The sequence below is a fragment of the Cucurbita pepo genome, chromosome LG01 (assembly GCF_002806865.2).
Source record: "Cucurbita pepo subsp. pepo cultivar mu-cu-16 chromosome LG01, ASM280686v2, whole genome shotgun sequence".
NCBI classification, from domain to species: domain Eukaryota; kingdom Viridiplantae; phylum Streptophyta; class Magnoliopsida; order Cucurbitales; family Cucurbitaceae; genus Cucurbita; species Cucurbita pepo.
Window position 1 is genome coordinate 5,282,703 of NC_036638.1, and position 22,225 is coordinate 5,304,927.

A 22,225-nucleotide genomic window follows, 5' to 3' on the forward strand; every position below is an offset into this window, starting at 1 on the left:
GTGGGTTTGGTGGTTGTGGCATTTCTGAAGCAAGAAGAAAGATTTCTAGGTCAGCTCTAATACAATGATACTGAAGAATGCTTAGAAGGAAAGGGAGAGAATCGAGGAGGGAGAAGTTGTAAAAATTGTATTCACCAAAAGAAAAAAATGGTGCAGAAAATATGATAAAGTTTCCTAAAACATGTTACAGATGAAGGGGGATAACAATATAAAAGAGAATAACACAAAGGCTAATAACAGAATTTATTTTGCTTTTATTATTTTTTAATAAGAAACTGAGCTCTCATTAAGGAAAAAAATGAAATAATACTAGAGCATACAAGAAAGAGAACTCACAAAACAAGGAGATTAATAACTAAATAATAATCCTTAAACTGATGGTTTAAGAGTCCCCNTTATTAAATAGCTTTTAAGTGGAATTATGGAGCCTGAGGAGTAAATAGAGAGAAAAAAAGGAAAAAGAAAAAAAAAAAGAAAAGAAACATTCGTGGTTCTTCTTTTGCTTGCCACTGGAAATCATGTGTTTAATACTTTACTGTTCTTGTTTTTGGAGTTTATAGACTTGTTTATCATCTTCTATGGTACATTGTGAGTGGAAGCCATCTATTGGAACTTGATTCAGTTGGCAGCGATTAATGTTAAAAATCTTCGGGAACTTATATTACTGTGTGAGTTAACTTGTTGTACTGTCCCAGCTCTGGATGGGAGCATTCGATTTGCATGGTTCGAAATAAGCATAAAGATACTTAGTTTCTCTATCAATTCACGTTCTCAATCTGTTTCCTATTTAACATGCAATATGAATTCTAGAATATTAGCTTTTCCTCAAATCACTTGTAATGAATTGTCTTTGGTTGTCTTTGGAAGCTCTTCTTCTAAAACTTAGATTTTTTCTTTATTAGGCAATCAGATGGCTTTCCTTACCTTTTATTTTGTCTTCCCATTATTTATAGATATTTTCTCTAGAACAACCAACTGATGAGTTGGAAGAACGATGCAGAAGACTACACGATGGATGTAGGATATTTATGTAAGTGCTTCATTTTTATTTCTTTCCACCATCCATGTCGAGGTTGTTTGAAATGGAGTCCGGTGGAATGAGTAGAGCTTACTCTCCCCCATCTTTAAAATATGTGAATGTCTTCATTTTTATGCTAATCTTTAATTTATTCATTTTTGCAATAATTTTCTTACAACTCTAATTTCTTAATTTTTGTGTTGAAATTTAAGTTCTTTATTTTTTTTGAACAAGTAGCGGAATTTTAAAATGGATTACAAGGAAAAAAAAAGGGCATTCCAGTTTAAGCTAATATCATGTAAAGAAAAACCAGCAAAAGATTTAGAAAGAGAACACCGAGAGGAAGCCTTTAAGCCTGAGGACTTAAGATGATAGAGCCAAGGAAGATGCTTGTTATGGAAAATCCTATGATTTCTTCNGAACACCGAGAGGAAGCCTTTAAGCCTGAGGACTTAAGATGATCGAGCCAAGGAAGATGCTTGTTATGGAAAATCCTATGATTTCTTTTCAGCCGTAATTCGAATAAAAGAGTTTTGACTGTGTTGACCGATAGAATGTAAGCTTTAGGAGACAATGTAGGGCCAATTAAAAGCTGAAGGACGTTTTCTTAAAATTTTTGGAGAAAGTCCACAAATGATGAAGCAACAGGCCTTAGAACAAGAGCAACCGAAAAACACATGGTTTAGAGCAACCTCGACCTCAAAACACAAAGTACACACCAACGACATTAATAATTAGATGGAAGCTTCCTTTGAAGGATATTTAAAGTATTAAGGCTTCCATTGATCATGGTCCACTCGAGAATATGGTGTTTAGATCTTCATAATGTAGCAAACACCTTTAAACAGAGGGTGGGAGGGCACCTGTGATCGAGATAATGATTTAAAGAAGCTTCTAAAGAACATCTCCTTGAATCTTCTCTTAGTTTCTCTCTAGGCAGTGTAGCAAGTCTAAATTAGACTGCTATTTTTTCTTATTTCTTTTGAGAAAGGTACATTTGCCTTTTATAATACAAAAAAAGGCTACATAAGATACTAGTTAACAAGATAAGAAAAATCTAAATAAATCTCCAATAACAAGATAAGATTTAAATAAATCTTTAGTTATATATAACAATAAATCTAAATAAATCGTAGATACTAGTTAATAATACAGATAATATCAACTACTTCCATTCTTTAATGGGATTACACAAATAGTCCTTAAATCAAGGTCATTCTTTCAACACTCCCCTTCAAGCTGAGGAATAAATATCATCCATTGCCAGCTTGGATACTAACTCATAAAACATTGAGTTGTGAAATTTTTTGTTAGTATATCTACTAATTGAAGCTGAGACGACACATAACNGAGGAATAAATATCATCCATTGCCAGCTTGGATACTAACTCATGAAACATTGAGTTGTGAAATTTTTTTGTTAGTTATCTACTAATTGAAGCTGAGACGACACATAACTAATACATTCTATCCCCTCCTTTAATTTCTCCTTGATAAAATGTCGATTAATTTACATATACTTTGTCCTATCACGTTGGATAGGATTATGTGCAATAATGATAGCTGATTTGTTATCGCAGTACAACTTTATCGTCCCTTGTTCCTTAATTTATAAATCATCAATAGTTATCTTCAACCATAAGAGTTTCACATAACCCTTGCGCAATAGCTCATAATTCCTGATTTGGTNCCATAAGAGTTTCACATAACCCTTGCGCAATAGCTCATAATTCTGATTGATGATGATCTAGCCACCACATTTTACTTTTTACTCCTCCATGTTGCCAAATTACCTCCAAAAAAGGTACGATACCCCGTAGTAGATCTTCTGTCCACTATTTACCCAGCATAATCAGCATCAGTATAAGCTTTCAATCAAGAAAATTGTTCCGTTTGAACAAAATTCCTTTTCCTGAAGTTCCTTTCAAATAACGTAACACTTTATATGCTACATGAAGGTGAGGCTCTTGCGGTTCATGCATGAATTGACTAATTACGCTCGATAGTAGGTGTGGACTCAATAGCTGGTTTTGTGTGATGGTCATTTAGTGTGCCTAGGGGTTCAATAGTTTCCCAAAGGACTCTCTTCAATGTCTATGTTCCCCCTTGAATAGAGGCTTTAGAGAAGAATGGTTTATGCTTGGTGAATATTACAACAATTGAAGTGTAAGACTTCCTAGATGTGGGATTATAACATTTGTATCCCATTTGTGGTCGTAGAATATCCTAAAAGACCCATGTTATTGCTCTTGGATCAAGTTTACCTCTTTGGGGGTTGTGGACATGAACAAAGGCGGTGCACCCAAATATGCAGGGTGTGTGGCCAGTTGATGTTTGAAAGTGAGGATAAAATTGGTTGAGGGCTTCTATTGGACTTAGATTATTTAGGACAAGAGATGGAAGGCGATTAATCGTGTGAGTTGTAGGAAGAACGCCCTCTCTCCCGTACATTTTTGGCATGTTTTCGTGAGAAAACAATGCTTAGGTAGTATTTAAAAGGTGAAGTAATCTGTAGCATTGTTAGTTCGAAATATTTTAATTTTGACTCCAACTTGGGTCCGAGCCATTAAGTTGAAGGCAAGAATAATTTTACAAGCATCTGATTTTTTTTTTTTTTTGAGAAGGAATAGCCATGTGGCTCGAGTACAATCAATTAATGTGAGAAACCAACAAGCACCGAAAATATATGGAACAATTGAGAGTCCCCTTGTATCACAATGAATCAAATGAAAAAGGGGTAGAACTTTTATTTTGACTAATGGGAAAAGATACACAAGAATGTTTGGCAAATTCACATGTATCACAATGAAAATTAGAGACGTAGAATCCTTGTNATGTTTGGCAAATTCACATGTATCACAATGAAAATTAGAGACGGAGAATCCTTGANTTTTATTTTGACTAATGGGAAAAGATACACAAGAATGTTTGGCAAATTCACATGTATCACAATGAAAATTAGAGACGTAGAATCCTTGTAACAAATTTGGAAACATAAATCTCAAAATAAGGGATGACCCATGCAAAAGACTTAACCAAATCGTGTCTTGGTGGAACTAAGAAATCACACAGGTGTAGGGTCGGTTGTTCTTTAAACTTTGGGATTAAAATGCATGTTTTGAAAATTTAGAGACCAATGTGACCTATTGCAGAAAACTCAAGGATTAAAAGGATAATTTTCCAAAATATTTCTTTAAACATATGCCTGCCCATGGCTAGGTTCAATTTTTTTTTTTTTTTAAATAATATTGTCGCCTTGTCCGTGTAACATATTATCATTTTTTCTTGATAGTATTTATTCATTTATATTGTTTGTGCAAATGTTTACTTTTGTAGGGAAACTCTTGGAGAAGCTTGTAATGGAGACATTTCTTTTGCAGATTCTTTGGAAGGATTCGGTGTTGGACAGGATGATCCTGTCAGCGTGTCCATTGGAGGTTGTAATGATCTCTTTATGTTATTTATTATCTTTCCCTCAACTAATGAGTCTAAGCCATAGGTTCTTATTTATTAATTGTGACCTATTTCCAGATCTATGCTGGTCGTCTAAGTAACTTCTCTTTAAGCGAAGTCCCAATCAGTATCTATAAATTCTCCCTGATTGTCGCATTACTGTGGGTCTCAAGATGAAAGTGAAAGGTTGTCTTTTGTATCAGCGATGAATAATGTGATAGGATCCCTATAATAAAAAGAAAAAAAGCACTCCAGCAATATTGAAAATTTGCAGTATCAAANAGACCAATGTGACCTATTGCAGAAAACTCAAGGATTAAAAGGATAATTTTCCAAAATATTTCTTTAAACATATGCCTGCCCATGGCTAGGTTCAATTTTTTTTTTTTTTTAAATAATATTGTCGCCTTGTCCGTGTAACATATTATCATTTTTTCTTGATAGTATTTATTCATTTATATTGTTTGTGCAAATGTTTACTTTTGTAGGGAAACTCTTGGAGAAGCTTGTAATGGAGACATTTCTTTTGCAGATTCTTTGGAAGGATTCGGTGTTGGACAGGATGATCCTGTCAGCGTGTCCATTGGAGGTTGTAATGATCTCTTTATGTTATTTATTATCTTTCCCTCAACTAATGAGTCTAAGCCATAGGTTCTTATTTATTAATTGTGACCTATTTCCAGATCTATGCTGGTCGTCTAAGTAACTTCTCTTTAAGCGAAGTCCCAATCAGTATCTATAAATTCTCCCTGATTGTCGCATTACCGTGGGTCTCAAGATGAAAGTGAAAGGTTGTCTTTTGTATCAGCGATGAATAATGTGATAGGATCCCTATAATAAAAAGAAAAAAAACACTCCAGCAATATTGAAAATTTGCAGTATCAAAGAGAAATTTTCAATGACACCAGTCTCTCTCAAGTCTCACAATAGACTCATTCCCAAAATTATGCCTACCTCCCATCGCCCTCATTTTCTCTATTTATAAACCAAACCCTCGTTAATTACCATTATGCCAATACAAATATCTTAATAACATTCCCTATATATTCCCATTAGTACTCTAAACCTAATTTAGTATATACTTCTTTTAATTGGCTGTATATTGTTTAGGAAAGTCTGTAACTTTTTTCTATAAATAATTCCCTGGATTTAAGGTCAATGATTGAGGATTAAGCCTCCCTTTTTCAAGTTCTATATCTGTTATCTATTGTTGCTGTTGTTGTTTCTTTATTGGAACTAAGCAGTTGACAGCTAAAAATGTCATGGTACGAGAGCTTGATATACTTCTCGGAAGGATGTGTGGGGCTTCATTGCCTTAAGCTTCCTACGGTTTTGCTGTTTCATCTGACCCTACCCAGTCAAGGCTTTTTTCACCCTCTTTTCCAGCAATATAAGCCATTTGTTCGAGTGGCAACGTTCACCTCAAGATTCTCTCAGTTTTTTCTTCAAAAGTTTTTTTGGAGACCCTTTGGTTCACTCATGTAGCAATCATCTTGCGAGTCTTCTTTATTCCTTCTTTGGTGGTTTTTGTTTCTTTGGCGGTCTTTGGATGTTCTCCTTTGACATTCTTCCCTGTGTTTTATTTATCTGCTTTGATTTGTTGTCGTGGTTATCAATAACAAGGAGAAGTGAAGCATTGTCCCAATGGCAAGGTTTAGGTAATGCTCTTTTAACAACTTGGGTGAGTGATAAGCCTTTGTGTGCTTTGCTCAGTTACACCATTGTCCGAACAAAAGGCTGCATTTTGTGGCCTCAGTGTTGCTTTCTTGTGACCTTTCTTCTTTGATTTCTTTAGGCTTATGTCGTCCTTTGTCTGATTGTGGAAGAAATATTAGAATTTGGACCCTCAATCATTCTAGGAGTTTCTCTTACTATTGTTTTTTTTTCTTCTTCATATCTTGTCTATCCCTTCTCCTATTGCCTTTGCTTTTCCTTCATTTTGTAATGTTAAAATTTCAAAGAATGACAAGGTTTTTGCGTGGAAGGTGTTACAAAGGAGAGTTAATACCGTGGATCGTGTTCAAAGAAATTCTTCCCTTTTGTTGTACCCGCAATGGTGCATTCTTTGTAGGAGATATGAGGAGGACCTTGATCATACACGGTAGGACTGCCAGTTTGCTCAATATCTTTGAAATCACTGGATGAATTTGCTTGGTGATTGTGGGGCTCATAATAGAGATGATAGATCATTGTTGGAGGAGGTGCACTCGAATCCTCCTTTTATGTAGATGGGCAAAGTTTTGAGGTTGAAAGGAACAATAGAACTTTTAGAGAGATTGAGGAAGAAGTTAAAGAGGTGGCCAAGTTTAATTTAATGCCTCCTTGTGGGCATTGGTCACTATGACATTTTGTAGTTAAGAGCTTGGTCTTGTTATTTTGCATTGTAGTCCTTTTTGTAGTTAGTGTTAGGTTACTTTAGTTGGGGCTTGTTTTTTTACATGCTCTTGCACATTCTTTCTTTTTTTTTTCTCAATGAACATGTGGTTTCGTAGGAAAAGAACTTATAATTTTACTTCAATTATCATGTAACTGATCTTGGATTGTGGACTCTTGAGTCACGAATCATATGAAAAAAGGTGCTAGTTTCATATTTTATTGTCCTTTTCCAAGCAATAAGAGGACTTTTACTATAGATGGTACTATTTATTACTGCAAGACAAGGTGATCCCGTAATTAACCCTTCGATGATAAAGAATGTCGTACATGTTGCAAGAACCCTATAAGCTCGATCTTTGTCAAGAGAAGATTTAAAAATGATTTTCTCTATTTCTCTAATTTTTAGAAGCCCAGGGGCTAAATTGTAGCTTTTGATAACAAGACCAAAATTGTAGTTAAATCATGTTATGAGTAGCCTTATTTANCTTTTTTTTTTTTTTTTTTTTTTTTTCAAAATTTATAGTTGGAAAAGGTTCAATTCAGGTCTCCCATCAATTTCATCTTCTTGAATTGTGAAAATTACTTTGACCATCTTTAGGCAATGTTATCTATTTTATGGCTGTGTGGGCTGTGATGTCAAAATCTTTCTGTAATGTTTATTTTATTATTTNTGTGTGGGCTGTGATGTCAAAATCTTTCTGTAATGTTTATTTTTTATTTTTTTTTTTATTATATATACGGACTAATTGGAGAGCCTTTATTGTAGCTGCTTGGTCCTCTTGTTCCTTTCAATTTCTTAATGAAAAGTGCTTGTTTCTTTTGGAAGAGCGAGGGCAAACTTTTTATTTATCGCGTAGTTTAGTGTTGAATTTCAAACTTGTAACTTAACTGAACCTTTCCTATTTGGATTATAGTTTAGAATTGCTCAACCTGATTTTCTCCCGGTTGAGCCCTGAGGTATGTTTTGTATGTGGTATAAATAGCTAATTAGACAACGTGGTTCTATGGTGATAGTAGGCACGTTAGGTTCTAATTTGTTTAATTCACGAAAGAGCCGGAGTGATTATATTCATATTTTTATTTATTTTCTAATTTATAAGAAACCCAGAAGTATATTAAGCTAAGTATGACTTGTTATCTGCACATTAATTTGTTCCAGGTCCAGTTATATCCAAATTTATCACTGCATTTCGTGAACTGGCTACCTACAAAGAACAACTGCGTTCCCAGGTTATTTCTAGATCCTCTTTATGGGATGTTTAAAAAGTTCTTATTTTTATTTATCTTCTTCATTTTATTTTATTTTATTTATTTATTATTTTTTATAGTAATGGGGTATGAGAGTTTAAGCCTTAAGGTTGATTACTTTTTGGCGTGTGAAATAAGGGCAAAGAAATGCAACTGTATTTGATTGACCTTAGCATTGAAGACAAGCGCTGCTTATATGGATTTTACTTTGTAATCTTTCTTGTTCATATTTTTGCAGGTAGAACATGTATTATCGGATCGGTTGATGCAGTTCCTGAACGAAGATTTACAAGGAGTAAGGGTAAGTTCTATGAAAAGTTGAGAACTTGTCTCATTATCTTAGTCATCTTTTTGTGAGATAATGAGTTTATAAACTAAAGGTAAAATGTGATGGCTGGAGGTATTAGACAATGAGAGCTTCTCTTTTATCCTTTTTATCTTTCTTGTTGGGAGGAGGTAGTTCCTTGCTCCTCGTCATCTAGTTTCTTTTTTTTCATCTTCTTCATCATCTTCCTCTTAGTTCTTCTTATCCTCCTCTTCAAATGTTAGTGTGATGCTTGAACTTTAGGGATGAAAGAGTATGGACTTTCAAGTCATTTGACATATTTCCTTGTAAATTGATATACTTATTTTATTTTTATTTAACATCATCCTTCTTCTTCCATTAGTTCCGTTCCTTTTATTTGCTGAACTTATGAATATCTCAATTTAGCGGAAGGTTAAGTTCTTTTCTTGGATGGTTGTGTTTATAAGAACTAACACCATGGTTTATTCGGAAGTCTTTCAAACTTGGAGTTTTCGGGTGTATTTATTGCAGGGAGGCAGATCCTTGCCCAGGCACTTGGGGCCAATAAGATCATAGATGATTACAGAAAGAGAAACATGGAAAGATTCATTTTTGAATACAATCACGTAGACTACATATTCTTGGGTGAAGTCCTTGAGAAGAAGCAGTTGGTTATTAGTAGAGGTCTTGGATGTGGAGCTGTGTAAGAAATGTGAACTTCTTCATCCTTTTAAACTGGAAGCTGAGAGGAAGGATTTTTGCGACTAGAGGTCATAGGCAAGGGATTCTCTCTCATATTATCTTTATGTTCTGAGCAGGTTAGTCTCTACTAGAGTGGATAAGGGTTGGTTTAAGGGTTCTTGGGTGAGTATGGATAGACTTCACCTTGCACCTTTATTTTTTCTAATGATTCCCTTTTCTTTTGTGCTGGTGCTGAGACCTCTTTCGTTAATCTGAACACCTTTTTGTCTGTTGAAGCAATGTCGGGTCTCAAGATTAATAGAGGAAAGAGCTCCATCATGGGTATCAAATGCGAGCATTCGAAGTTGAACACTTGGGTGTCTTTAGTCGGTTGTGAGGTGAGTGAACTGCCTTCCTCTTATCTAGGTCTTCCCTTTAGCCATTAGTCATAACCCTAGGTCATGTTATTTGACTAGCAAGTCTTGTGTAGAAGAGTGAACAATTTAGAAAGAGTACAAAGACACTTATTCTTTGGAGTGTGCTGGTGCTACCTTTGCAGTGATGCTTCGGAGAACCTTGACCATATTCTTTGGAGTTGCCCTTATGCTCAGTCGATATGGTCCATTTTCTTAGTTGCGCTTGGAGTCTCATTGGTTTTGAGAAGGGATTGCAAGGTATGATGGAGAAGCTTTTGCTTTTCTCCTTTTCTGGGAGAAAAACACCGTTCTCTGGTAGGCGTGCTTTTTCTCTATCTTTTTTAGAGGTGTGGAGAGATCTGAGGGGAGCTACGAGAAGTTATTAGGTTTTATGTCTCTTTATAGGCATTTGTGCCGAAGGTTTTTTGCAATTATGCGTTGGACTTTATTCTTGTAGATTGGTGTCCTTCCCTATAGTTTTTGGAATCTTTTTTTTGTTGGGCTTTTATTTTTGTGTATGTCATACATTTTTCCATTTCTTTCAATGTTTGCTCGGTTTCTTANTGTATGTCATACATTTTTCCATTTCTTTCAATGTATGCTTGGTTTCTTTTTAGAAAAAATTGGAAGTTTTCTTCGTGGTACTTTTGCCCTCCATGGTACATTTTTCAAAATAGGCATTTGAGGAGCTTGACCATGAATGCTCTAGATTTGTTAATTGTAGAATTCCCCTAAAACTGTTGAATAGAGCCTACTCTCTTATTGTGCTTGTAAGCATTTGAAACTCTTCTTTCTAAGCTTACTGAGTTTGTTTTTAAAATATTCTTCTGACTTCGCAGGACTCTCGCCAATGCTTCGATAAAGCTATGCATGAGTACGATCAGGTGTTTGTATATACTTGCTTTTGTGATTTGTCCTTAGCTTGAAGCCTTCTTGCCAGACGATACATGTTTCTGAAAATTGGTATAATTGGTGGTTTTTCCAGTAAACTGAAACACCTTAGTAGGGGGAACGTTGCGAATGGATGGATCCTAAGCCTTAAATATATGTGTACAATATGTAAATGTAAATTTTCCACGACTCTTTATTTTCATTTGAAACATAACTTCATTGCTAGGCTCGGGAAAAGTTTGTGTCATTGAAAAAGAACACACGAGGGGACATTGTTGCAGAATTTGAAAAGGTATGCCTTGCTATATTAGTATGGAAGTTTTAATAGTTTCTCCTGGATAGTCTTTCTCACTTTCTTGGCCGTTGATATACATGAACTTCTACAGTTAAACCTTTAAATTAATTTTCAGTTGTTTTGATGTACTTGTGTATATTTAGAAACTGTATGCAAGACAACAAGGTATTTTTCTTTTTAGTTCTTTTATTTTTTTAATTTTTAAACTTTGATTAATTAGTTAATAATTATAAGAAACGAGAGAGATTTCATTCAGAAATAGAATTGGAGGTTTACATGAAGATTCGAATTCATCCAACATCTTCGCAAGCTTCTTCATGTCAAATTGAATTCATCCAATTGCATGGGTGGGGCTCCAGAAGGTATTCTCTTAATGTGGGATGTGAGGCTTTTTAAAGCGATGGAGGTGTTGAAGGGGGTCTTTTCGATTTCAGTGGTAGTAGAGTTCCAAGACTTGAAAGGTGAGGTGGGTCTCAAGGTGTGTATGGGCCTCCTGCCCCTGAAGGGAGGAAGGCGTTTTGGGAGGAGATTGGTAATCTCTGGGTCTTTGTGGAGAAAGTTGCTGTTTAGCGGGAGACTTAATTTAACCAGATTCTCGTTTGAAAAGTTTGGTGGAGGAAGGATTGCCAAGTCGATGAAGTGTTTTAATAGACTCATAGAAAAGTGTGACCTTGTAGACCCCCTTGGTGAACAACAGGTTTACTTGGTCTACGGAAGAGAGAGTGAGCTTACAGATTTACTTGGTCTAATTGAAGAAAAAGAGTGGTGCATAGCAGGTTAGACATAATTCTTTTGACTAAGCGTTGGCTTGAAAGATTCCCCATGGAGAGATTATCCCAAGGCGAAGAGATGCTCGTTTTTGGAGTCCTAACCCTACTGGGGGCTTTTCTTGTACCTCATTCGTTTGTTGCTTGTTGGACCCTTCTCCCTCTAGCGAGTTCGTCTTTTCTACTCTATGGAGGGTGAAGTTCCAATTAAGGTTTAATTTCTTTTCTTGGCCGATTATCCACAGAAGAGTTAACACTCTTGATCAGGTTTTGTGAGAGATGCCTTCTCTAGTTGGACCGTTTTGTTGCATTCTTTGGAGCTGTTCATTTGATCTGCTTGGAGCTATTTGTTTTTTACGTGTTTTGATTCCACTTTGGAAGAAATAAAGGCTACAGAGAGATGATCGAGGAGTTCCTTCTCCATCCGCCAAAAAAAAATAATAAATAATTTGAAGTGTAGCAAGGCTGTAATGATGTAACCCTTAAATGGCTGCAAGCATTTACACTAGTATAAAGATGTAAGAACAGAATGCCAGACACTGTCAAAGGAATTTTACCCTCTACGTCTTGTTGTATGGTGTGTTTTTCTAATTTGGAGCACCCTTGACATCTCTTTCTACATTGACCTACTGCTGCTCTGTATTGGGTGATAACTTTTTAGATTTAATTTTATTTTATGCTGTGTATTGGTGTAATCAAAAACACCATTTTAGAGATTATAATCTTTCTTCTTAGGATAGCCTTTTCGTTAGTTAACTTTTGATGTAGGAAACCTTTTCTGCACATATTTACTCATCCATGGAATTTGTCTCTTCTAAAAACATTGTCCAAGGACTTTGCAGAGTTGTTAATGACTTGGTCAAGTCGAACCAGGATTTCAAAGTAGTACATACAATAGTTTGACAAGTAAGGGGGAAAAAGAGAATGAAATGATTTTCAAACATCAGCACAATCACTTTTGGGTGTGTCATTGTTATCTTCCCTATTACCTTTTTGGAGTTTCCTATTGGTTTTCTTTTTGGAGAATGAAGGTCTATTTTCTTCTATATAATATTTTTGAAGTATTTTATTGATGACCTCCCAGTCTTATTTCAGGACCTCCTGAATTCAAAGTCAGCATTCGAGAAAAGCCGCTTCAATCTAGTAGGTTAACGATTACATTGTTTTTTTCTATCCTATTCTCTTTAGTCTTTTTACGCACTAACTTTTTTTTTACTGTTTTGAGGGCGGTAGGTGAATGCTCTCATGAACGTTGAAGCAAAGAAGAAGTATGAGTTCTTAGAATCTATAAGTGCACTGATGGATGCTCATTTGAGATATTTTAAGCTAGTATGCTCTTTAAATTATTTGATGATATTGCATTTCATGATTGAATGATTTTACCATTATGTGGACTAAACAGCGTTTATTTATTTATGAGCTAGGGCCATGACTTATTGGGCCAGATGGAACCTTTCATTCATCAGGTATGCTCCTATATTTTCAAAAACTTCGAAATTTCTGGTGTGAAGAACTTGTGTCATTAGTTGATATAGTTAGAGACAGAAACATTGTTAATGCAATCATCTAGTTTAAATCTGTCTCTGGTGGGACATTTGAGATGATAGAACGGGTCCTAGATTGGGGAAATAATATTTCATTTGGTTATCTGACATGTGGCTGCATCAAGTATCCTTTTGATGGGTTCCAATTATTCCTGTGTAAGCTTATTCACGGCAGAGATGGAATTTCTGTCGGAACTGTAGCATTATTTTGTATATGGTTTATAGGTATATCTCAACCACTTCTGGATGCTTTGTTACACTGTGTATTTAACTTATTATATTATGGATATTACCCTTTGGACCAATATGATGATTTGGTTGTTAACTTATTTTTTCTTCTTGGGAGTTGGAAGTTTGTCTGTCATTATCGGCGAGGACAAACTTCGTCTTCTTTTTTGTTTATCATCTATAGTCAACTTTATTCTAATGTGAATTGGTAGCAAAAATTTGCAAAGTGTTCCATGAATCCATTTCTGTACTACTTAAATTCATATTTAGCCACAAGACCATCAATTTTATTATTTTATTTAGTAGGTTCTACATACTTCTTATCTTTGTGGCATGGCTAAGCATTAGTGGCGGTACTTCGAAGATTTCTGTGATTTAGTGCTGGAAATATGTCCTAACATAAGCTATGTCCACCCTTTATGGAAAACTATACACAATCTTGCACAAGTTAATTACTTTTTTTTTTCCTAGTAATTTTTTGCGTTTTGTTGTTTAAGGTTCTAACATATACACAACAATCTAAAGAACTGGCCAACAATGAACAAGATAAACTTGCAAAAAGAATTCAGGAATTCAGGTCACAAGCACAGCTGGACAATTTGCAAGATTCCAATAGCCTAGATCTTTCCGTGATTTCTGATAGCATTCTTGGTAGTGGTACTAGTTCCTACAGAAATGTTGATACAGCTTCCATGTTCATTGTCAATGGGCAGGTAAAGAACGTTTTTTTCTTTCATTTTCTTTTTTCACAATACCATTGATTTACCCAACTCCTGAAATGTTTTCTTATATTTCAAAGCTATTGATGTATTCCTTTTGATAACTCCTGAAATGTTCAATAATAATGATCACTTTTAATAACTCTGAATGTATGCCAACTAATACTCTATCTTGATTAGTCTCACAATACAACTGCCTAAGTCTTCAACATTGTGGTTAAAATAACTTATAAGTTATAGCTTATATGATATGAAATATCTTAAGTGGGGGGCGGTTGTAGTTTGAAGTCATGTCCTCTGCACATCTATGTTTGGGGATGAGAAAAATTCCTACAGGAACCTTCTAGGATATGGTATGAGAGCAATGCCTAAGATGGGGATGAGAAATTTTGGGGACGGAGGACCGAACCCCAACCAAGACCCATTCTCATTGCCAAATTTTTTATTATCTCTAATTTATTTTAAAATTTTTAGTTTATATCTTTTCCGATATTTCAGTTGTTGCTTTCTTCACAGAAATTTACTCTACTACACGTGAAGATATTATTTCATTTCACAGTCTGCCAAAACAATAAATATGATGAAGATTTTACACATATTTCGGAAAAGACGTAGTAACAAGAGAGCATTTATATATTAGTCTTCTGTTACGTTTCTTTTAGAAAATGATAAGTTTTGTATACATATACTTCCCTAAACTAAAATATTTCAGGTCTCCAGCGATATCATTTGACTATTCTTTTGTCCTTGCATCTGTAGGTTGAAACTATAAAACAAGGATATCTCTTGAAACGATCTTCAGGTTCGAGGGGAGAATGGAAAAGGATGTTTTTCGTACTTGATAGTCAAGGTGCTCTCTATTATTATAAGAACAAGGGAAACAAATATATGGTACGTTTAGTTGTTACATTGGTAGAATTGCTAGGGATCTTCTCTATAAATTAATTTTTTCAATTAGCACCTTCAGCACCATGACATCCAGCGAGGCATGATTAAGCCCCGAGGTTCATTGTTCTTTAATGCACTTTGTGCTTATTAAAAAAAATATTTAATCCCATCAAACTCTTTTGTGGTGGGTTCTGTGCAGTTGATTTGTTAATAAATAATTCTATGTAGCATAAGAGATGGTGCATTTTTGGTGGTTTTAAGTTTTTAGCAGAATACGAACCGAGTCCTTTTCTCCTTTTCACTTCTACATTTTGGGTTTGTTTTTAACCAATGTTATGCAAAGGTAGTCGTATGATATACTCAAATGACTGTATTGTGTAAAAGGACGGTCAGCGAAGTAGAAAGGGAAAAAGATCAAAATACAATCATCAATAAAATAGAAAGTTTTGTACTCTCGAACATTATTCTACTTTTTCCCTTATTAATGCTAAGTTTGTTTCTTGTTAGAAAAAATTAAACCTAATAAAAAAAAAAAGTTTCTCTAAAACAATGAAAATAATTGAAAAATAAATTATTTATGGAATCAAGTTTCCAATTTGGAAGTTGGTATAGATAAAGATCTTCCAACGTTATTTTTATAGCTCAAATTTTGTCATTAGTGATATTATCGTATGATTGGATATCAATGAGATACAATTCATCCAACTGAATTGCAAAAGATTTTTCATATATGTGGGACGAAATTCTAGTTATTGTGAATGAAGGAGAATGAAATGGATGAGAATCTTTTATGGAAGGCAATTTTTTTGGACATTGTTTTTCAATAAGCATATATATGTTTTTGTTGCTGTGCTTAATCATGAAAATTTTGGTTGAAATAAATAAAAATACTTTTTGAGACGTGTTTGGAGCTGATTCCTCAAGTGCTTGTTATGCGTAGTGCTCTTTTTTTCAGCTGTTCATGTGAAGTTGTTATATCTTATTCTTTTTGCTTGAAGATCAATCTGTGGATTATATGGCTCTTAGGGCTTCTATGTATTCAAATCGCCTTTTTCTTTTGTAATATTATTTTCTATCTAGGTGAAACCTTTTACTTCAAAATTTCCTTGTGTGTAAGTTATATTTTATAGTATTCTAGACAATGGTTATGATGATAGAAATATAAATAATTATGGAAAGTAAATAAATCCTTGAGACCTGATCTTCGGATTTTGGTAAATTTAATGTGTTAATATCTCCTTCAGGGCCATCAATCTCTTAGTTTCAATCGTTCAAATGAACACCACAAAAGTGTTTTTGATAGATTCCGTTCAAGGCACAAGAGGGCATCATCATTCAATGAAGAAATTTTGCGTTGCTCTACAGTTAATCTGCATACGTCTACAATAAAGAAGGATGCGGAGGATACAGACCTACGACTTTGCTTCAGAATAATTTCTCCCTCTAAGACCTACACTTTGCAGGTAACTAGTTGACTTAGCTATCCTGGTGTACTGTCTTTTAAGTTCTTGAATGGCTTATTCATCCTAGTTTTTCTGCTTTCTTCTCAGCTATTTGTGTTTCTAGCATCTAGACTTGAATGTTGAGTTCCTCTAAGCCTCTAACCGAGAATGCTTGTAGCCTGCTTTGCACTTTCTAGTTTGACCTTCCTATCTGCTTCTAAACCCTAAGCACTATAAGAATCATTATATCTCTAGAAACCAATCTTGATTGGGGTCTATATCTGTTTAAGAGTTAGACATAAAAAATGCCTTCTTAGATAGTGATTTGAAAGAAGAGGTGCACGTGGATATTCCTCGAGAACGTTGATCCAACAAAATGCATACAAACTTAAGCCCTTTACAGGCTCAAGCATTCCCCTCGTGAATGGTTTGGTAGATTTCTAACTTTCTTATAAACCTTGGATATTTTCAATGCTTCTTTGTCAAAAGGAAATCAGAAACTCAAATTGCTCTCTTAGTAGTATATGATGAAACAGAATTGCAGAAGTTGAAGAATGACTTGGCTAAAGAATTTGAGGTCAAGGATCTAGGAAAGCTCAAATATTTTCTAGGTATGAAAGTTGTTTGATCTCATATAGGTCTTGTTGTCTCCTAGAGGAAATATGTACTAGATCATCTTAAAGAAACAGGCATGCTTGGGAGCAAACCAACAAATTCTCCAATGGACTCGTGGAAGAAACTTAGACTTGATCATTAGATTTCATCAGTTGAGTGGGATAATACCAACACTTGGTATNGGCATGCTTGGGAGCAAACCAACAAATTCTCCAATGGACTCGTAGAAGAAACTTAGACTTGATCATTAGATTTCATCAGTTGAGTGGGATAATACCAACACTTGGTACNAGCTATCCTGGTGTACTGTCTTTTAAGTTCTTGAATGGCTTATTCATCCTAGTTTTTCTGCTTTCTTCTCAGCTATTTGTGTTTCTAGCATCTAGACTTGAATGTTGAGTTCCTCTAAGCCTCTAACCGAGAATGCTTGTAGCCTGCTTTGCACTTTCTAGTTTGACCTTCCTATCTGCTTCTAAACCCTAAGCACTATAAGAATCATTATATCTCTAGAAACCAATCTTGATTGGGGTCTATATCTGTTTAAGAGTTAGACATAAAAAATGCCTTCTTAGATAGTGATTTGAAAGAAGAGGTGCACGTGGATATTCCTCGAGAACGTTGATCCAACAAAATGCATACAAACTTAAGCCCTTTACAGGCTCAAGCATTCCCCTCGTGAATGGTTTGGTAGATTTCTAACTTTCTTATAAACCTTGGATATTTTCAATGCTTCTTTGTCAAAAGGAAATCAGAAACTCAAATTGCTCTCTTAGTAGTATATGATGAAACAGAATTGCAGAAGTTGAAGAATGACTTGGCTAAAGAATTTGAGGTCAAGGATCTAGGAAAGCTCAAATATTTTCTAGGTATGAAAGTTGTTTGATCTCATATAGGTCTTGTTGTCTCCTAGAGGAAATATGTACTAGATCATCTTAAAGAAACAGGCATGCTTGGGAGCAAACCAACAAATTCTCCAATGGACTCGTAGAAGAAACTTAGACTTGATCATTAGATTTCATCAGTTGAGTGGGATAATACCAACACTTGGTACGACATCTCATCTATCTTTCTCACGCACGCACAAATATTGGATTTGTTGTTAGCGTGGTGGGTCGATTTATGGACTGTCCTAATAAAGAGCGTATGGAAGTTGTACATAAAATTCTTAGATATCTAAATGTACCTGGGAGGATTTGGAGTTTTGTGTCCCTAATACTTTGCTTTCTTCAATTTTTGAGTGGAAGGTAAAGAGAAAAAAAAAACTTCGGAGTTCAAGTTTTCCACTTCTTTGTACTTATTGTTTAAACATTTGGGCTCTCTTAAAGAATGGAAATAACACTGTTTGGTTGAACATAATCCTTGTTGATACTTTTTGCTCTTTGGGCTAGGCCGAAAACGAGGCAGATAGGCTGGACTGGATCAATAAAATCACCGGGGCTATTGCATCTCTTTTCAATTCTTACTTTCTTCAACAGGTTTGGTCCCAATAGCTTCTTGTATGTTTGTGTGTGAGCGACAAAGGAAGGATTAAAGCATGGATGCTTATGATACAGCCTTTTAATTGTTCTGCAGCCATTTCTGGAAGCCAAACATGATGAAAGTTACAACAACAATTTCGACGATTATAACGTACAGACACTACATCAAAAGGGACTAGAAGATGGCAGTCAAGTAGGTTCTGTTTCTAAGATATTAAGAGAAATTCCTGGAAATGATCTATGTGCAGAATGCGGCACTCCAGAGCCTAAGTGGGCCTCTCTAAACCTTGGCATTTTGTTGTGCATAGAATGCTCTGGTGTTCATCGTAATCTTGGTGTCCATATTTCGAAGGTATTCAAATCAGGCTCAATCTTGTTATCATAATGGATTTTGATTTTTGTGCTGGTGAGTTGGGCTTTCCTACTTATATATGTATCTAGCTTTGGAAAATATTGCGTAATAACACAATGCAATATTATATTTGAACTCTAAAGTTTGGAATATTGAAATAAATGCCATGCCTAATATCTACCAGAAACACATGGGAGGGGAACCTTGGGCACTCATNCATGCCTAATATCTACCAGAAACACATGGGAGGGGAACCTTGGACACTCATCAGAAACAATTGTAAAAACAAATGTTAACCTAATCATGTGAAAAGAAAACATGATGGGCTTATATTCCTGGCTCATGCAGGTAAGATCGATAGTATTAGATGTCAAAGTCTGGGAGCCTTCAATACTGGACTTGTTTAGGAACTTGGGCAATGCTTATTGTAACTCTATTTGGGAAGGATTGTTTCTTGCAGATACGGGAAGGTAATATTTCCTTGAGTTGTATTGTTCATTTGATGCTTGAGTTCATTTCAAAATTTGATCTTTTGTACAATCTTACAGAATATAGCAAAATATTCCTACAATATATCTTTCTTCTCAAGGTAGTAGATATTTACACCATTTTTTAGGCAACTGACTGATAAGAAAAAATTTCTAGTATTTACAATTGAATTCTAAAAGCAAGAACTTTTGCAGTGATAATATACAACACGACGTAGCCACNTCTAGTATTTACAATTGAATTCTAAAAGCAAGAACTTTTGCAGCGATAATATACAACACGACGTAGCCACGCCAATTCCGAAACCAAGTCTCAAGGATCCCATACAGCATCGGGAGAAATATGTTCATGCTAAGGTACAAGGGATTTTTCATCTGCATTATTTATTTGTTTTAATTATTCATAATTCCTTTCCAGCAACCCCACAACATTCTGTGATTATTGGTCATTCAAGTTCACTTACATATTTTTGTTTTCACTACATTGAGGGCTTAATTCTTGGGATATGTTTGTATTTTCATACTCGTAGTTATCTCACATGAAGCTCACAATCTTTGTCATATATAGTATGTAGAGAAACTGTTTGTGGTCAAGGATAGTGAAGCACCCTGCAACAATTCTTATGCAAAAAGTATCTGGGAAGCTGTCAAAACAAATGACTTGCGAGAGGCTTATCGCCTCATAGTAGTTTCAGCAGTATCGATTGTCAACTCAACTTTTGATGATGTGGTCAGTGTCAGTTCGAGCCCGAATTTGGATGAGGAGCCCTCGGGAAGTAATCAAGAATCTCATAATCCATCGTTGTGTGGGAGAGATTGGGATTCTAGCGAGTCAAAGAACAGTCTTCAAGGTTGCTCACTATTGCATCTCGCTTGTCAAAATGACAATCAAGTGATGCTTGAACTGTTGTTGCAATTCGGTGCCAATATAAATGTATGCGACTCTAATGGAAGTACGCCTTTGCACCAATGCATCTCCCAGAAAAACAATAGCTTGGCTAAGTTTCTACTTAGAAGGTACAATATGTTCTCCTTTTGTCTTATTTTATGTTATTTGATTTTTCTTTATGCATGTGCTGTTATTTTTTGTGGTGTTCTGGGTTGGGTTGATTATCAAAAGTCATAGGTATTATGTTCACTCCATTCAACACACTAGCTTATAGATTACAATAAATTTCATCTTAAATCTTATGTCAATACTCCAACACTCTCCTGTACTTTAGACTTGAAAATTAGCAAAATACTTAAAAGTGCTTATCAATACCAATTAGAGAAGCATTTGAACATAAGATCTCATGGATTGTAACCATGCATTGTAACCGTTCAAGTCCATCGTCAGCCGATATTGTCCTATTTAGACTTTTTCTTTCAAATTTTCCGTTAAGGTTTTTAAGACGCGTCTGCTAGGGAAAGGTTTACACACCTTTATAAATAATATTTTGTTCTCCTCTCTAACCGATGTGGGATCTCACAATCCACCCCTCTTTAGGGTCCAACGTCCTTACTAGCACTCGTTTTCCTCTCCAATCAATGTGAGATCCCACAATACACCTGCATACCTTCCTTCGGGGTCAGGCGTCCTCGCTGACACTCGTTCTTCTCTCCAATCGATGTGGGATCTCACAATCTACTCAGGGCCAGCATCCTCGCTGGCACACCGTCCAGTATCCATCCTTTTTGGAGATCTCACATGGAGAGAGAACGAAACATTTTTTACAGGGGTGTTACATTGAAACTATGTATACTGAAGTTTATTGATAGTGGTGTTCTGATACAATTTCATTACCTGTGTTTCTGCCTGTTGTAACTGTTATAAACAGAGGTGCACGACCATCCATCAAAGACGGTGGAGGATTAAGTGCATTAGAAAGAGCAATGGAAATGGGAGCAATAGCCGATGAGGAGCTATTTCTTTTGCTTACAAGATCTGAATAAAGAATACGATGGAACACTTCTGATTTTTATGTCTTTTTGTCAGTCGAATCTTGAATTTTGTAATTATTGGTGGTGTTTTTATCTGCCATAACTTCTGTAATCTCTTCATTCTTGACCTTCATATTAACTTATTGATTTGCAGTGACATGCAGCCACCATGGCTCTTGCCCACTCGCATAAATGACATGCTTTTTGATTGATTGATTGATTTATTTATTTATTGTATTATATACTTTCAAATATATGAACTTTAGATGAGATTTTAAAATTATTGAAACAATATGAAATAGTTTTATTTTTAAACCAAAATAAATTGAGTTACAAACTCTATTAACATAATTAAAAGAATTAAAACTATAAGAAATCACAAAATGTGCACTAAATGTTAACTAAAATTAAAAAAAAATTAACTCGAAAATCATATGATATGTTCATCGAGTTGAATAATTATTGAGGAAAAGTTAAATTCAAGCTAAGAAATTAACCTTATATAAGATTCCATCTTCGTTGACATTCTTGACAAATGAATCGGACACACAGATTCGTAGGTGTCCCGGGGTCCGAAACTACAAAAAAAAAAAATCATTAATTTTTTAATACATTAACTAATTGAATTATCGTTCCAAAATTCATCATGTAAAAAGAAAGAAGTGAAAAGTACCTTTGACATATTGATCGATCTCTTCCTCGAGCACTTGGTAATTTCGAAAGTCACCGACCTAATCTCGATAAATAAATAAATAAATATTTTTAATTTTAGTCGAGAAAAGTGCTTTTGTTTTCTTTCGAGTGATACATACCACAAACACCAAATTTTCATTAGGATGAACCAAAAATCGCAAAAAGTCGTGAATCTTAATTTCTTGTTTATTTCCATACTGATCCTCTAGCAAGCATCCTATAAACATCCATAAAAACTAAGTTAAGTAAACTTAAATATGGAGGTCGATATTCAAACCGAGCTATCAGCACTCTCTAGCCACAAATTGATTACATAATATAAACGTACCTATTACTCGACGCTCTTGAGGAATGAGACTAAACAAAGATTGCAAATTTGTATTATGCCAAATAATTGCATCATTCTCTTGCGGAACCCTATGTT

At 35.1% G+C, this 22,225-nt stretch overlaps 1 protein-coding gene across 20 annotated transcripts; it reads left to right on the forward strand.

The window, feature by feature from the left end:
• Window positions 1-4,446: 4,446 nt before the first annotated feature.
• Window positions 4,447-21,321, forward strand: LOC111809165 (ADP-ribosylation factor GTPase-activating protein AGD4-like). 20 transcript variants are annotated; one of them, XM_023695576.1, is made up of 19 exons: window positions 7,610-7,804; window positions 8,007-8,077; window positions 8,334-8,396; window positions 8,913-9,245; window positions 9,360-9,460; window positions 10,318-10,362; window positions 10,596-10,661; window positions 12,527-12,574; window positions 12,665-12,760; window positions 12,856-12,897; window positions 13,701-13,916; window positions 14,682-14,813; window positions 16,055-16,273; window positions 18,256-18,342; window positions 18,440-18,697; window positions 19,046-19,167; window positions 19,452-19,542; window positions 19,754-20,202; window positions 21,006-21,321. In XM_023695576.1, exons 5-19 carry the CDS (start codon window positions 9,362-9,364, stop codon window positions 21,118-21,120), a joined length of 2,085 nt encoding a protein of 694 aa, XP_023551344.1. In that variant the 5' UTR covers window positions 7,610-7,804; window positions 8,007-8,077; window positions 8,334-8,396; window positions 8,913-9,245; window positions 9,360-9,361; the 3' UTR covers window positions 21,121-21,321. The 20 variants fall into 20 exon arrangements, with proteins under 20 accessions (XP_023551465.1, XP_023551331.1, XP_023551323.1 ...); XM_023695697.1 differs by lacking the exons at window positions 7,610-7,804; window positions 8,913-9,245; window positions 9,360-9,460 and adding exons at window positions 4,447-4,455; window positions 6,457-6,572; XM_023695563.1 differs by lacking the exons at window positions 7,610-7,804; window positions 8,913-9,245; window positions 9,360-9,460 and adding exons at window positions 5,009-5,060; window positions 6,457-6,572.
• The last annotated feature ends 904 nt before the right edge of the window (window positions 21,322-22,225 follow it).

Excerpts from the sequence above, each read along its gene's own strand:
- LOC111809165 (XM_023695547.1), top strand. Across the intron at positions 14,814-16,054 it reads ACAAGGGAAACAAATATATG|GGCCATCAATCTCTTAGTTT; the intron begins GTACGTTTAGTT and ends TATCTCCTTCAG. Across the intron at positions 18,698-19,045 it reads TTGGTGTCCATATTTCGAAG|GTAAGATCGATAGTATTAGA; the intron begins GTATTCAAATCA and ends TGGCTCATGCAG.